Source organism: Sapajus apella, unplaced genomic scaffold (genome assembly GCF_009761245.1).
Source record: "Sapajus apella isolate SASKATOON/1434 unplaced genomic scaffold, GSC_monkey_1.0 scaffold10, whole genome shotgun sequence".
In the NCBI taxonomy this organism is placed as follows: Eukaryota; Metazoa; Chordata; class Mammalia; order Primates; family Cebidae; genus Sapajus; species Sapajus apella.
This window is the reverse complement of record NW_022436950.1, coordinates 18,203,334-18,217,208: the sequence shown is the minus strand read 5'-3', so window position 1 is coordinate 18,217,208 and position 13,875 is coordinate 18,203,334. Positions and strand designations below refer to the sequence as shown.

Sequence of the window (13,875 nt, the reverse complement as noted above, 5' to 3'; positions counted from 1 at the left end):
CACATCATACATGCCCTATCCCCAGTCAGTCCTGCAGCCACCTACGTCAGGAAGGCAAAAAAGCCAATCTCCACTCAGCTGCAAATCTAGCTAAACACTTGGAATATGCCTTGGGGTGTAGAGGTAGAGGATTCAAGAGACTTGAGCCTTTGTCTTGACTGTAGACCTATTAGCTGGGCAACGTGAGGTGAGTCTGATTGCTACGCCTCTGGATTTTTCATCTCACACCCCAAAGAACAGATTTCCAAAATGTATTTCAGAGAACTTTTATTCCATGGGGATGTTAAAAGAGATTCGTTTCCAAATAGATTTGCAAAAGGTTAGGTTACATTGGCAAAATTGGTTTCTTTACTACGGGGCTTCTCAGAGCCTATAACATACCAATGTGCCTTGTGAATCTACAAAAAAAGGTTGGGAAATACATCACTATTACGCAATGTTATTAGGCCGTAGAGACTTCCCTGCCCTAACCTATCTTTCCCTGAATAATAGTCACTGACATCTTATCAACCTAATGTCACATCTAAATACCCATTCTCTGTTGTGCTACATTTGGACAGCATCTCATGTGAATGCTCTCGTTCACATGGCCTGACTGGTCCATACAGATACCTGTGTTTGTAGTTCCTGCTTTCCATAGCAGTTTTCCATAGACTTTATTACTCTAAGTTCTCAGAACATTCTGACAAAATAGGGAGAACTTTCTTCCATTTTAAAAATGACTAAACAGAATTTCGGAGAGGTTAAGTAATTTGCCCAAGGTCACACAGCCAAAAAGTAGCCAAAGAAAAATTCACATAAGTATTTGATTACATCATGCTCAGTCTCTACCTCAGTTCATTTTCCTCTTGTCTTGGGATCCATTCTTTGCTTCTAGTTAATGACTAGTCTCTCTGTCTCACAGGCCATCATCAAAGTGAAGAACGGCATTTGACAAGTGCTATCCGTGGCTTTTATGCTTAGAACACAAAAATGATAATTAAAGAAAATCACTACCTTCTCCCCAGTTATATATCACATAGCTAAATCTTAGTGATAACAGATTGTACTCTGCTTTTAGTAAAAAGTAGAATGTGGAGATGAATTCTTACAAAACACGGTGTGTTACATGAACATTGTATTTATGTTACAGTTTTCTTCCACTAGAGCTTACCAAAAATAAACGAGCAACATGACAAATCAGTAAAACAATAAGCTCTTCGGCAACAGAATAGGCCAGCAGTGTTGAGGGAAGAATGCAATGGCATGTAAACCTGCTAACAATGGCCTGTAGGACTGTCATCAAACTGAAATAGACACACCTGATAAACTGTTTAATGAGATAGGATGGAGCAACTTGGCTGATCACTGAGTATGCCAGGTTGTATAGAGGTTAGGGGCAAATAGCTGGAGTCCAGCAGCTTGTGTTTAAATCCCAAACTCTAATCCTCATTAGTAGGGTAGCCTTGGACTTGCTGTATGCCTTAGTGTTCTCACCTGTAAAATGAGGATAAGAGTACTTTTATCCTAGGTTGTTGTGAGAATTTAAATAGAGCTTAGTGCCCTGTCTGGTATTCAGTGAGTGTTCAAATATGTTAAAACGAATGACATCTTGTAAGTGTGGTTACTGGCTCCAATTCTGATGAAGTCTTAGATCAAAATTTTAAGGTCTAGCTCAGCTGGCAGATGTCAAGGGGCTAGGGTGGTGTGTTCTTGCACATTCTGATTGTATTTTTATTTTTCAAAGGGAAAAAATGTTTCACATGTCTTGCCTGGCATTAGGGTTTATTTTATTCTCTCCACCCAATTCTTTCCTCCTAGGGAGTCTGAGCAGCTAAGGCAATTTAAACCCTGAAAGGCAGGCCCTTTTATGTATAAACAGAAGATTGTTCCTAGAGAAAGTATAGAGATCTGCAATGCAGAAAGGAAATTGCAATTTCTGAAGCATCTGGATAAATGAAAATGCAAATGCAAACGTTACAGCAAGTCTGAAGGTTGTTCGTGCTTCTCAGCATCTTGGGGGAAGTGACCATTTGATGCCTGTGGAAGATCAAACTCAAAGCTTGTAGTTGCATTTGCGTCTACAAGACACTTCCCCTGACTTTTTCTAGGTGATGATTTTCCTTTGTACTTGTGGTAGACTCTCCAGCCACACAACACTTTCAGTTCCTCTTCCTATGCTTACAAGACGACTACATTTCTCAGCCTGCATGGTTATGATTGGTTCATGTGATTGGGTTCTGGCCAATGAGATAAGGGGAGTCGAAACAGAAGCTTTTTCTAAACCAGGTCATAAAGCTTTCAACACAATTGTCCGCATTTTCTTCCCCTTATGTGGTGCCGTTGGTAACATAATGAACATGGCAGTGTTGCAATTGGGAAGGAGCTTGGATCCATGAGTCACTGCATGGAAAACAGTTGCCAGGAAAATCCTCTGGATCTTCATCACACTGTGAATTAGGCTAGAAATAAATTTTGTCTGTGAAGCCACTGAGAATATGGGGTCATTTATTAGAAGCTTGCATTCATTAGCCCAAATGATATGAAATGCAATGTTACACTACACTAAAATTAATCTCAAAATTACTGTTAATCTTACCTGTGTCTGGACACTGCATGTGGAATAATAGACATTGGAGACTTTGAAAAGTAGGAGGGTGAGAAGGGGCTGAGGGAGGAGAAATTACTCAACAGGTACAATGTACATTCTTTGGGTGATGGTTAAACTAAAAGCTCAAACTTCACCACTATGCAGTATATCTATGTGACAAAGCTGCACTTGTACTTCTTAAACTTATACATTTAGGCGGGGTGCAGTGGCTCATGACTGTAATCCCAGCACTTTGGGAGACTGAGGTTGGTGAATCACCTGAGGTCAGGAGATTGAAACTAGCTTGGCCAACATGACAAGACCTTGGCTCCTCTAAAAATACAAAACTTAGGTTGGTGTGGTGAGGCACGCCTATAGTCCCAGCTACTTGGGAGGCTGAGACAGGAGAATCACTTGAAACTGGGAGGTGGAGGTTGCAGTGAGCTGAGATCACACCACTGCACTTCAGCCTCCATGACAGACTGAGACTGTCTCAAAAAAAAAAAAAAAATTAAAAAAAATGATGTGGCAATTTTGATACAACCCTACCAGCTCATTTAAGAACATGCAGGGAAAAACACTTTGTGGGTTGACACTCTGTCTTATCAAACAAATGAGGGAGAAAATGCCAAACCTAATCTCTTTCAAGTCGCAGATATGCAGCCAACTACCATCCGTATTAATATAGTTGATTCTAGAGAGCAGCTTAAGTAAGGCATAAACACAAAGTAACCAGACATAATCCAGGTTCTGAAATTCTGTTTAAGACCCATGTTGCACAATGTTGCCAGTAACACAAAGGCACACCCCTGCCCTCTTAAGCCAACTGCTGCTCTTAGGGGCTTTAGCTGAGATACTAAAATAAAACTTAAACCTGGTGTTCGATCAATAGGGACTTTGCCCAATTGATAATTTTAATGAAACAGCATCACGAAGAGAGCACGCATCCTAAAAACCACAGTCCTTAAAATTTTGGTATCTCGTAGCAATTTAGAATTTGATGAAATTTTGAAAACCTCCCCATCAAAACATATATGCAAATATAATAATTGACATTTGCTCAGTCTTAGGGATGCTGTCGGACGTGCTGGAGCACCAGTGTACCCTCAAGGATCCATGAATCCTAGGTTGAAAGCACCTGGCAAGGATGGGTAGCTGGTTGCTTGGATTGGTGATAAGGATTTAAGAGAGGGTATAAAACTGGGGGTATTGAAGAAGAAAGTTTATATCATCAGAAAGGCTACCAAGAATCATCACCATTTGTTGAGTTCTGGCTGGATGTTAGACACTGTGCTAAATGTTTCAATATATTTAATCTTTTTAAAGCTCTTGCATTGTAATTATCATACAAGAAAGGAAATGGGCAGAGAGAAGTTAAGAGACTTGCCCTAGACTGTATAATTAGTAAGTGGTGAAGCCTGCATGTCAACCAAAGTCTGTAGTCTTAATTACAATGGTCTAAGTCAGATTTTCAAATGCGTTGTTCTCAAGGGTGAGGAATCTTGAGAAGATAATAATTTTTAACCTCTAAGTATATTCAGTTGGAATTTAAGATTTTTTGTTTTAATTAAATGACAACAAATAATTAATTCATCTAGGCACACCACATATATCGCAAGTTATTGAAAAGACAATTAGATTTCAGGGTTGTATACGGCAACTACTTTATTATTTTCAAATGCAAACTCTTTGCATTTAGTTTGCTATTTTACAATTTTACAAACTAGGTATAAAAGACCATAAATAAATGACATAAGTTATGTGTACCTAAAGTTCATGAAGGGAAGAAAAATACCTTGACAAATTAAAACAATATAGAAAATCTATGTCTAACTCAAGAAATCGCTCAAATTTTGGAACGTGTGAACCAAACAATGTTCTGTTAGTTTCTTTTTCGGTATGAACTAAATTATAATATGCCTTATACATTCTAATTTTAACCACAGTCCTTGCATATTCCAACATACTTAGAGTGATACAAAAAATAAATGCACTCTTCAGTGTGTATCAATGCTTGATGTTGTTTGGAGAATGTTAAATAAGTGAAAATATTGCTTCTAGAACTTTCCTTTACGGGTCAGAATTTAAGTGTCTTCAGACAAATATTGAGGCTACACGGGTGTATGGATTAATACACATATCCTTCACAGATTGAATACAAGAGGTCTCGGAACACACACACCAGCAGTGTAGTGAGCACAACCTTTCTTTAAAATAAGAACGTTTTTCAACACACCAGAACATTCCATTCATAAGATTGCTAAAAAATAACTTGGGGGCTACATACACAAGGTGAAGCTACTTGATTTGGTGCAGGGGAGTAGCATCCCGCTGCTCTACAGATCAGCCCGTGAGTTAGCATTGAAGCTGACTCGGCCAGGGCTTGCTCAAGGGCTAGACCCAGACCCTGAAAGTTGGCCTCCTACTCTTACCTCTGGAAAAGATGATCTGCTCAGAGATTCAACCTCATTTCTTTATACATATTTTTTCAGGCATCAATGCATAGGCACATCCCTTAAAAAATATATTAAGGTCCCCAAAAAGGGGTGAATTAACTTTGTCACTCTGGCATAGAATACAATGCCGCACACCCTGTCAGAATGTAATAAATATTTATCGATGATTTTCTCTACTTATTCAACAATAAATGGTTCAGAATCTTTTTTTTTCCTCATTTTTCCCTGATTTGATGTTATAGCTTATATAAATGGCCACAGTTTCTGCAACCATAGCTTAGGATAAGCAAGGCAGCCACTCAGATTACGAAAAATGGCAGTAAGTTGGCTGGAGTTTGGTATACATATCATATATCAATATTGAATCTTCACACTCCGGAGCTCTGATTCTAGAAGGCTGATGCTCTTGTGAGGGCAATAGGAGTTAGCTACATATTAATGACTGTAGAACCTTCCTGGTAATTTGGGAATCTGAAATTGCCTGAGGCCATTTCATCCCAACTACCTTAACCTCAAGAGTCACTGGCATGTATTTTTCTGTGATATTGGGAGACAAAGTATTAATCCAGGACACATCATCTCAAAGCTGACACACATATCTACGTTCATGTCCAAAAGTATATGGATTGCATATATTTGTTCGCATTCAACAAGTCCATTTATGCAGGAAAACAAAGGCTACTTGTACTCCATTTGGGGTTACCAGACACATTCCATCTCCTTCTCTCTCTCCATCAAGGAACTGATGATTCAGATGAGTTCAATCAGAATCTGTAATTTTGATGATGGGTTGTCACCTGAATGGATTTATATTTTAAATTACTTCACCATTAAGGTGAAAATGCCTCTGTCCAAAGCTGTAGAATTCTTATTAAGGTTAGTGTGACAGCTATAAAATACATGTATAGATACAGGACACTGAACATCTCTGGGTTGTCTTTCCAAGGGGACGGTCTCCAGGGTCACTGCATCATGTGGCTCTTCATCTTGAAACTGGTGGAAAACCAGATCTCTCCAGGTGTAGCATTCCACAACATTCACGGGTAGTTCTAAGCATGAGGCTACACACACATACACACACACACAGACATACACGCATACACACACACTCATACCTATGTACACACATCAAAAGAGATAGTCAGCTCATATTTAGTCTAAGAAAAAAATATATTTATATCACTGCAATGGCACACCCTGGGTAAAATGTTACTTCCGCAATGCATATCGTAGGCAGCTCATGGAACTGGCTTTGTTTTGTGTGATTGCACCTGACCTGGTGTCCATAGTAAGACCTGTAGCATTTGGTCACTGGCTGCCACACCAATGCAGCAGTGACATACAGGAATGAAATATGGAAATACATATAAATAAAACAGCAAAGAGTCCGGGGCAAGGGCTCTGCAGAGCTGGTGCTGCAAACAGTGCATTCCTCGGTGCAGGTGGAGAACAGATGCTGAATCTTAAGTGTTTTGCTGTTTCTTTCACTGGGAAAGGGGATTTGAAAGAGACACATTTATTCTTTTCAGGTATGGGTGTTGTTTCATCAGTCTCTTTGCCCCAGAACTGGTGTAATTGAAGCAGAAGAAACACATTTAGACGGAACTGAGAAGGGTGTGTTCTGTTTTCTTCCATGGGCTTTGTAATCAACAGGAAGGGCTGTGAGGTCAAGATAGCAGAATCTACTCCCTGCAGATAAAAGAGCAAGACTTTAGACAAAACGCCACCAATACTGCTAGCCAGTTGTCAACCACTATTTTAAGAAAGAATATATAGGTTCACAGAAGTTGATATCCTTCAGTAAAAGTAGTTCAGGGGAAATCACGAATTATATTTTCCTTTTCTGAAAAATAGCAATTATAATAACAAAAATGTTCACTAACAGCTTAATCACAACTCTGAGATAGGTACTATTCTTATCTCCATTATATGGATGAGGAAACTGAGGCATAAGGAAGCTAAGTACCCTACCCAATGCCATACCCTCTAGAGTGGCAAGGCTGGGATTAGACCCCACAAAGTCCTAGTCGATATTTATGTTTTAACCACTATGTTGAACAGCCTGTCTTCGAAATGAAAATCCTGACTTCAGTTCACAATCTGAAGTCAACAATAATGACTGAAAAAAATGCAAACTAAGAAGTGAAAAGAAGTGTTTGTTTTTCTTAACAAGAGAGTAACTCCTGATAAATAGAAGTACATAATGTAGTGAAAGAGCCATGCTCTTTACATGTAAACAGGCAGGAGAGAGGGAACATGGGACACAAGGAGAGACTTGCTCTGTCAATGACAGAGGTCTGGGCTCATGCCGCCTTCTGTATACCAAGAATTAATCAGCTGCAGGCTAGAATTCTAGACATCAGCCTGGGGTCGAACAAGGCTGTTATGCAGCAATGGAATCCTCATGGCTCCTCATTGTCCATATATGCGTCAAATAATCAACTCAAACCAAAGGAAGTAAGTTCCCTTCTTTCATTTGTAACAACCGACTCTTCAGATTACTTATTGGGCTATACCTCCCCCTACGGTGGCCATATTTAGCAGCTGGTGGCCTCAAGTGAAGGGCAGTAATTTTTTGCCTATTTCATGAAATCACGTTTGTTTTGCCTATGTGTACATTTATCGTGTAGAGAAAAATAAAATTTAATTTTTTTTTTTTGGTAAATGACCATATTTAAAATTGTAGAAAACACTTTATTTGGAGAGACAGAAATAGTTTTCTGGCCAGGGGTTGTAGCTCAAACCTGTAATCCCAGCACTTTGGTAGGCCAAGGAGGGAGGACGGCTTGAACCCAGAGTTTGAGACCATCCTGGGCAAAAGAGTAAGAGCCCGTCTTTACAAAAACAAACAAACAAAATAGCCAGGCATGGTTATGCACACCTGTGGTCCCAGCTACTCAGGAGGCTGAGGTGGGAGGATTGCTTTGGCCTGGAAGACACAGGTGGTGGCGAGTGATGAGCGCGCCACTACACTCCAGGGGTGACTGAGTTAGACCCTGTCTCCAAAAAACAGAGAGAAACTTTGCTCATTAGTTATCCAGAGACAAATTGTTATTTGAGCAATTTAAATTTATGAATGTGGGTTAGGGTATTTGAAGATAACTACCCATATCTTCAAGATAACTACCCATATCTCATTGAAGATAACTACCCATATCTTCAAGATAACTACCATATCTTATTGAAGATAACTACCCATATCTCCAAGAAGCCATTTGTTAGCTACTAAGGCTATTTATTTTGACAATAATGTAAAAATGAAGGAAAAAGGATCAAATCTACTTTCTATTTTCTCTCTGGAAATCAGTCAAGTCCATTGAATATAGTTTTTGAAACCTGAATGTGCAGGGATTTCAGCAGGTGGGCAGGTATTAATGTGAAGAATGAGGAGCACATAAATATAATCTTAAAACTCCAGAGTGCATTCCATATCCTGTGGGCACACTAGGTGGGTGATGGCTTCTTTTGCTGCTACAAATTCTTAGAGGAGAAAGAATGGTCTCACAAACACATGTTGCCTTTCAGTCTGCCAATTCCTTCTCCATTTAAATCTGGATAGTAAGATATATTACATAAACATATGTGTACTATTAAGTGGGCAGTTTGGGGACTTGGCATGTATGTGAAAATGACTGGATGTGTGAAGTGAAACACACAGGAATGTGAAGGGTTATATCTACTTAATGCCAGAATGAAGAGTTGAGTGAAATAAGTCTTCGCCTCACCGTTGAATTCAGGCAACTCCTTTATCATGGGAGATTTCTTAAACAGAGACCAGACAAAGCCTGTGGCGTCTATGTAGTGTCATGAGTTAAGGAGAATTCATTGTGACTAAATAAACAAAGGCTTGTTCCTTTGAGTCAGTCGTGAAGACATCAAATTGTCTTTACCATCCAGTTCTTTTCATTGCAATAGAATTGAGCTCGTGTGTATCACTGTCTTTCCCATTATAAAATAATAGTTTTATAAACGTCAAGGCTAAATAACGCATGTTTATCCTGCCAGCATAACCTGATAGGTCTACCAGCATTGTATAAATATGCATTTACCCCCAAACTCTCATAAATCCATTTAAAGTGAAGAAGCTTCACTGCGTGACCCCCCTACCACTGAACTTCATTTCACCCCACTCTGGCATGTTGTAATAAAATATTTGGATCACAAGTGAAAGACAGATGAATAAGACTTGGACAAGGTTGGAAGAAGAAGTGCACCTTTCTTCTGTGGAGCTCACCGTGTTTTACTTAAGAGTGTTTCATACACACTAGCAACAATACCATGCATTAGGAAAGGTGTTATTATTAAGGTATCATTATCTCTCTAATTTCCAGGTGGAGGAACTGAGTTATAAAAGAAAAGTGGAGTGAATTTCCCAGTGTCAACATTTCAGTTGGCTTTAGAATCCATAGCTGTCCGGATGCCAGAGTCTGGCTCTGCGCCCTGGGAAACCATGCTTCATTCCTATTGTTCTCACATTTCTCTTCTGAAACTTCACGGAGGCAGTGGAGAGAGTCAACACTTTTACTCTTGCTGGATATTATTTTAGGCACTTGGAAAGTCCTTTTTTGGCTTTTCCCTTGGCTTTCACTCTAACGTATGCATATGGTAAAATTTTTAAGATTCAGAAGGCGACCTTTGGATAAAATAAGATGTCATACTTCACCTCTCTTTTGATCCTTCCCTGATTACTTCATTTACAGAAATACCTGCCTAGCAGGAACAAAACAACACCAGCGTAGTATATAATGTTAATTTGTTAAGCTATTTCAAAACGGACATATTCTCTTTTGAAATGGTCTGCTTTTCATATGTTCAGTGTTTAAAAAATACCTTAAGTTGTTGACTTTAAGAAAAAAAAAACACTTTTAATTACTCAATGTATGCAAGGTAACATTTCCTTGTTAGTTAAAATATAATGCCAGTTGGGCACGTTGGCTCATGTCTGTAATCCTGGCACTTTGGGAAGCCGAAGCAGGTGGATTGCCTGAGGTCAAGAGTTCGAGACCAACCTGGCCAACATGGTGAAATCCTGTCTCTACTAAAATGCAAAAATTAGCCAGGCGTGGGTTGTGAGTGCCTGTAATCCCAGCTACTTGGGAGGCTGAGGCAGAATTGCTTAAGCCCAGGAGGCCAAGGTTGCAGTGAGCCAAGATTGCGTCACTGTACTCCAGCCTGGGCAGTAGAGTGAGGCTCTGTCTCAAAATAATAATAATAATAATTATTATTATTTTTAACAAAGTAAGCAAAAAAAAAAAAAGTCCTACATTTGTTAGCTTTTAACATGAATATCCAGAACTCCAGGCCTCTGCAAAAGTGATGATAAAACAAAAATCGTTGGAGTAGTTTTAAAAACAAATTTAACATTCCTTCGGAACAGAAAAGCTTTTACAACTAATGTTGCAAAAAAGGTTTTTACTAAACTGTCATGATTTGACAGCATCAAATTTAACATTCCTTGCTCTATAAGAAATAGCTTTCAGGATAAAACCAAGGGGAAAAAAAGGTCATTAAAATCAGCCAAACTCTTATTTGAAAGTGATAAAAATGAAATAACTAAAAAAACAAAAAAACAAAAAAAAAAAAAAAAAAGAGAGAGAGAGAAAGAAAAGTTAAAATGTGTCCAGTCCAAAGTTACGTCCTTTGCTTTTAGGAATGAAAAAACTCAATGCTGGGATGTAAAAATAGAAGTGTTGAAAGCTAATAGGCTTATGAATGAATAGTGTATTTTTCAGTAGGTCAACTTTCTGATCATGAGGAAGCTGAGGTGAGTTCCAAGTCTCATCGCTGACATCTTGGTAAATCCTCTTTGCGTGGCCCTGTATGGGGACAGACCTTCCTAGCGCAGGACAGAAAACAAGGCTAACAGAAAAATCTCCCCAGTAGTTCTTCATGGAGGTAAACTCTCCAAAGGACGGGACCCATAACCCAAAAAGGACACAGAGAAATGCTCCTGTGCTTGCTGACTGGTGCCCAGAAGGTGGTAAGTAGGTGTACCATGAATTAATGGCACCAAAGGACAGGAGCCCTTTGTGAAGAAGAGCAACAGCCAGCAGCCAGCAAGTGTCCAGCATCATCCCTCTGATCAGCCTGACCTCATCTGGTTCATATATCACTTCTCCCCGGAAGAATAGCAGGGAAACCATACTGTGTTTGGTCTCTCTCTCACTGCCAATAAAAGGACTGCAATCTTGAAAAACATCAACACAATCCGAGATACATGAAAGAGTATTTTTCTGATTTCGGTATTTTGAATGAGATCGACTTGAAAACACAAAGTAAGTTTCCCCTGGAGAAAGATTCATTCTTGGTTTTTGGACTTACCTTGCAGATTTGGGGTTGCTTCTTTAGAGGGAAGTGTGAAGTTCCCTATTCAAGATTGTCACAGCCCATTATCCATAAGGTAGTTACAACAAGTTTGTAGAGTCCCAAAATAAGACTTTATATGGCACAGTCTCAGGCCCAAAGAAGCAGACCTCATTTGTCCAGTTAGGGGTTATGGGGCTTGGGATTTTGAATATATATTTTTAAATCCACTTTCCCTTTCTTTCCAGCCCCCCGGTCATAGGAATCTACCAGGTGGCTTGAGCACTGAAGAGGCAACACTATGAGCCACGTTGCTTTCTCCTAGGATTTTTTTTTTTCCCCATGGTATGAACCAAGCCCTAAAAGCCACAACTGAGTCCTTAAAAAAATGTTCCTGGGCATGGTCTCCATTCCAGTGAAAGAGAGATGACGGTAATTTATGCCACAAACAAAATACAATGGTTGTAATTCCAAATGGAGAGAGAATCAGGGATGTCTCAGAAGCTCAGTGTCCGGCAGCAATTACAGCATCAAAACTCGGAGGCAGTGTTCTATTTCTATAGGTACATGTATTTTACAGACTGGTGATGAACAGAAAAGTACTTCTGAGAAAAGATTTGTTCCAGGTCTAATTCAAATGACCGGCAGTCATTTCTGTAAGCCCCACAGTTTCAGCAATCTGTACACCAAGCAATGCTGCAGATATTTTTATTTCTTTAATTTCAGAGGGCGAAGACGAAGTAAAAAAAGTGCAGTTCTTCAATTAAAGTGCATGGATGAGGTAAACTAATTTCAAGAGTTTTGAGTTTATTCAGTCCTGGCTCAGACAGGAACCATTCTGCCGTGCATCTGCTGCATTTGGGTTCGCATTGCCTGGACACTGCTCAAAATCTTATTCTGGTGCGTGATGGCTGTGATACCAATTCTTGCCAGGTCCCTGTACGTAGGGCGACAAAAGAGGAACAGCAAAAGTCATGGGGGCTGACAATCTCTTTTCTCGGGCTTCATGCAGACACACATTTGAATCAGCCACAATTAATACAGCACAACAAGGCAGGTGTATTAAAATGTTTAAGCAATTTAATGCAACAATGTAGATACTTTATAGAGGCTGTATAAAATTATACTCAATCAAAATGAGAGGCATTCCAGTTTTTTTTTTTTTTTTGATGAGTAGGATGATTATGCAGCTCAAAGCAAAAGAAAAAGAAAATACTATTAAATCTGGATTTACCCTTTGGTGTTACATCGTTGAGTACTTACTCCTGGTTCACGTGCACCACAGCCTCTAGGGTAGTATAACCAGCAGCTGTGAAGTTATCCTTATACCGGTCCATTTTAATGGCCTGGAGCCAATCGCCCACTGATACTACAGCAGAGAATTCAGGGGAGCTTGGATCCAACAAGGCAGTGTTAGGTCTAGAAACATAACAAGAAGGTATAAGCAGAATGGAGCTACCAGTGAGACAGGAAGACTCAGAAATCAGATTGCCCAAAATAGGCAAGGAGAACTGAAAACCTAAGAGGTTTTACATGGAACAAATGTTGTTAAATGTAACCATGCCATATTTTGCTCTTAATTTCACAAAGCTGCTACAGCATGTATCAATCATCCTATTTGTTCTTAATTCTATTTCCTGCGCTTGTTTTATGTGGCACTCTGAGGGCATTCACACTCATAGCAGGCCTTTTAACACCCAAGCCTGAGGTGAAGACTGGGAGAGCCCTCATGGCTGAAACCTGTTCAGTCTTTGCAGAAAGAGTCCAGTCCCTGCCAGCACTGAATATTACAGACTTTGGTTCAGCAACTATGGAAACCCTAGTGAAGTGTAAGTAAGGAAAATCGTGAGCTTGCAACCTGCCAGACTGGATGGAAGCAGAGAAAACAGCAAGAATTCAAGTCCAGCATGCTTCCAGCCAGGTCTGCAGGCAGGCTTGGGGCATTCAAACAAACTTGGGACAGCAGGGAGTTAATCCCCTCTTTAATCAACCCATGCTTGACCAGCACGAGTGCCAAGGCTGGCAGAAGAATGGCCACTTTGATCATTGTTTGGCTTGTGGAATGTGCTTCTCGTATTCCCTTGCTGGGGTTCCTAAATAATGATTTCAACAAATTCAAAGCACTTCTTATTAACTTATTTATTAGTTTACTCATTTCTTAGGCCAGGTGTTTTCTATTAGGTCACTGTCGCGAGCAGCTACAGGCAGGAATTCTGCCTTTCCTAATGATATTGACATATAAAAAAATCATTTACTAATAAAAACTATTAAGAGAATTATAGTTAGTCATCTTCATCATCCAGTTGCTTAATAATCATAGAGTAGACCTTCATGGGGGTATTTATACTACCTTTACTATAATAACCTGTAGAGAAATACTGCTACTTGTTAAATCATAGTTTTTCAACTACTGTTTTCTTTAAAAATTACAGCATCTGTTTGATCTTAACATTTTGACCTGATTTTCAAGGTGATACTATGTTTAAGTACAAACATTTAAATCAGAATTATATCATTACTACTAAATTTTCAGCCAAAAACCCTTTC

The 13,875-nt window shown here is 39.4% G+C and overlaps 1 protein-coding gene across 2 annotated transcripts in view; it reads right to left on the bottom strand.

The window, feature by feature from the left end:
- Positions 1-4,208: 4,208 nt before the first annotated feature.
- EPHA4 (EPH receptor A4) overlaps positions 4,209-13,875 on the bottom strand; it is a 157,330-nt gene continuing 147,663 nt past the window's right edge. Inside the window, exons 16-18 of one of the 2 annotated variants that reach the window (XM_032278047.1) lie at positions 12,592-12,747; positions 11,347-12,265; positions 4,209-6,714 (exon numbers count right to left, since the gene is read on the bottom strand). In XM_032278047.1, the coding sequence (XP_032133938.1) occupies positions 12,151-12,265; positions 12,592-12,747 (271 nt within the window). In that variant the 3' untranslated portion in view covers positions 4,209-6,714; positions 11,347-12,150. Of the gene's footprint in view, positions 6,715-11,346; positions 12,266-12,562; positions 12,748-13,875 lie in introns of both variants that reach the window. The other variant, XM_032278048.1, reaches the window with a different exon arrangement.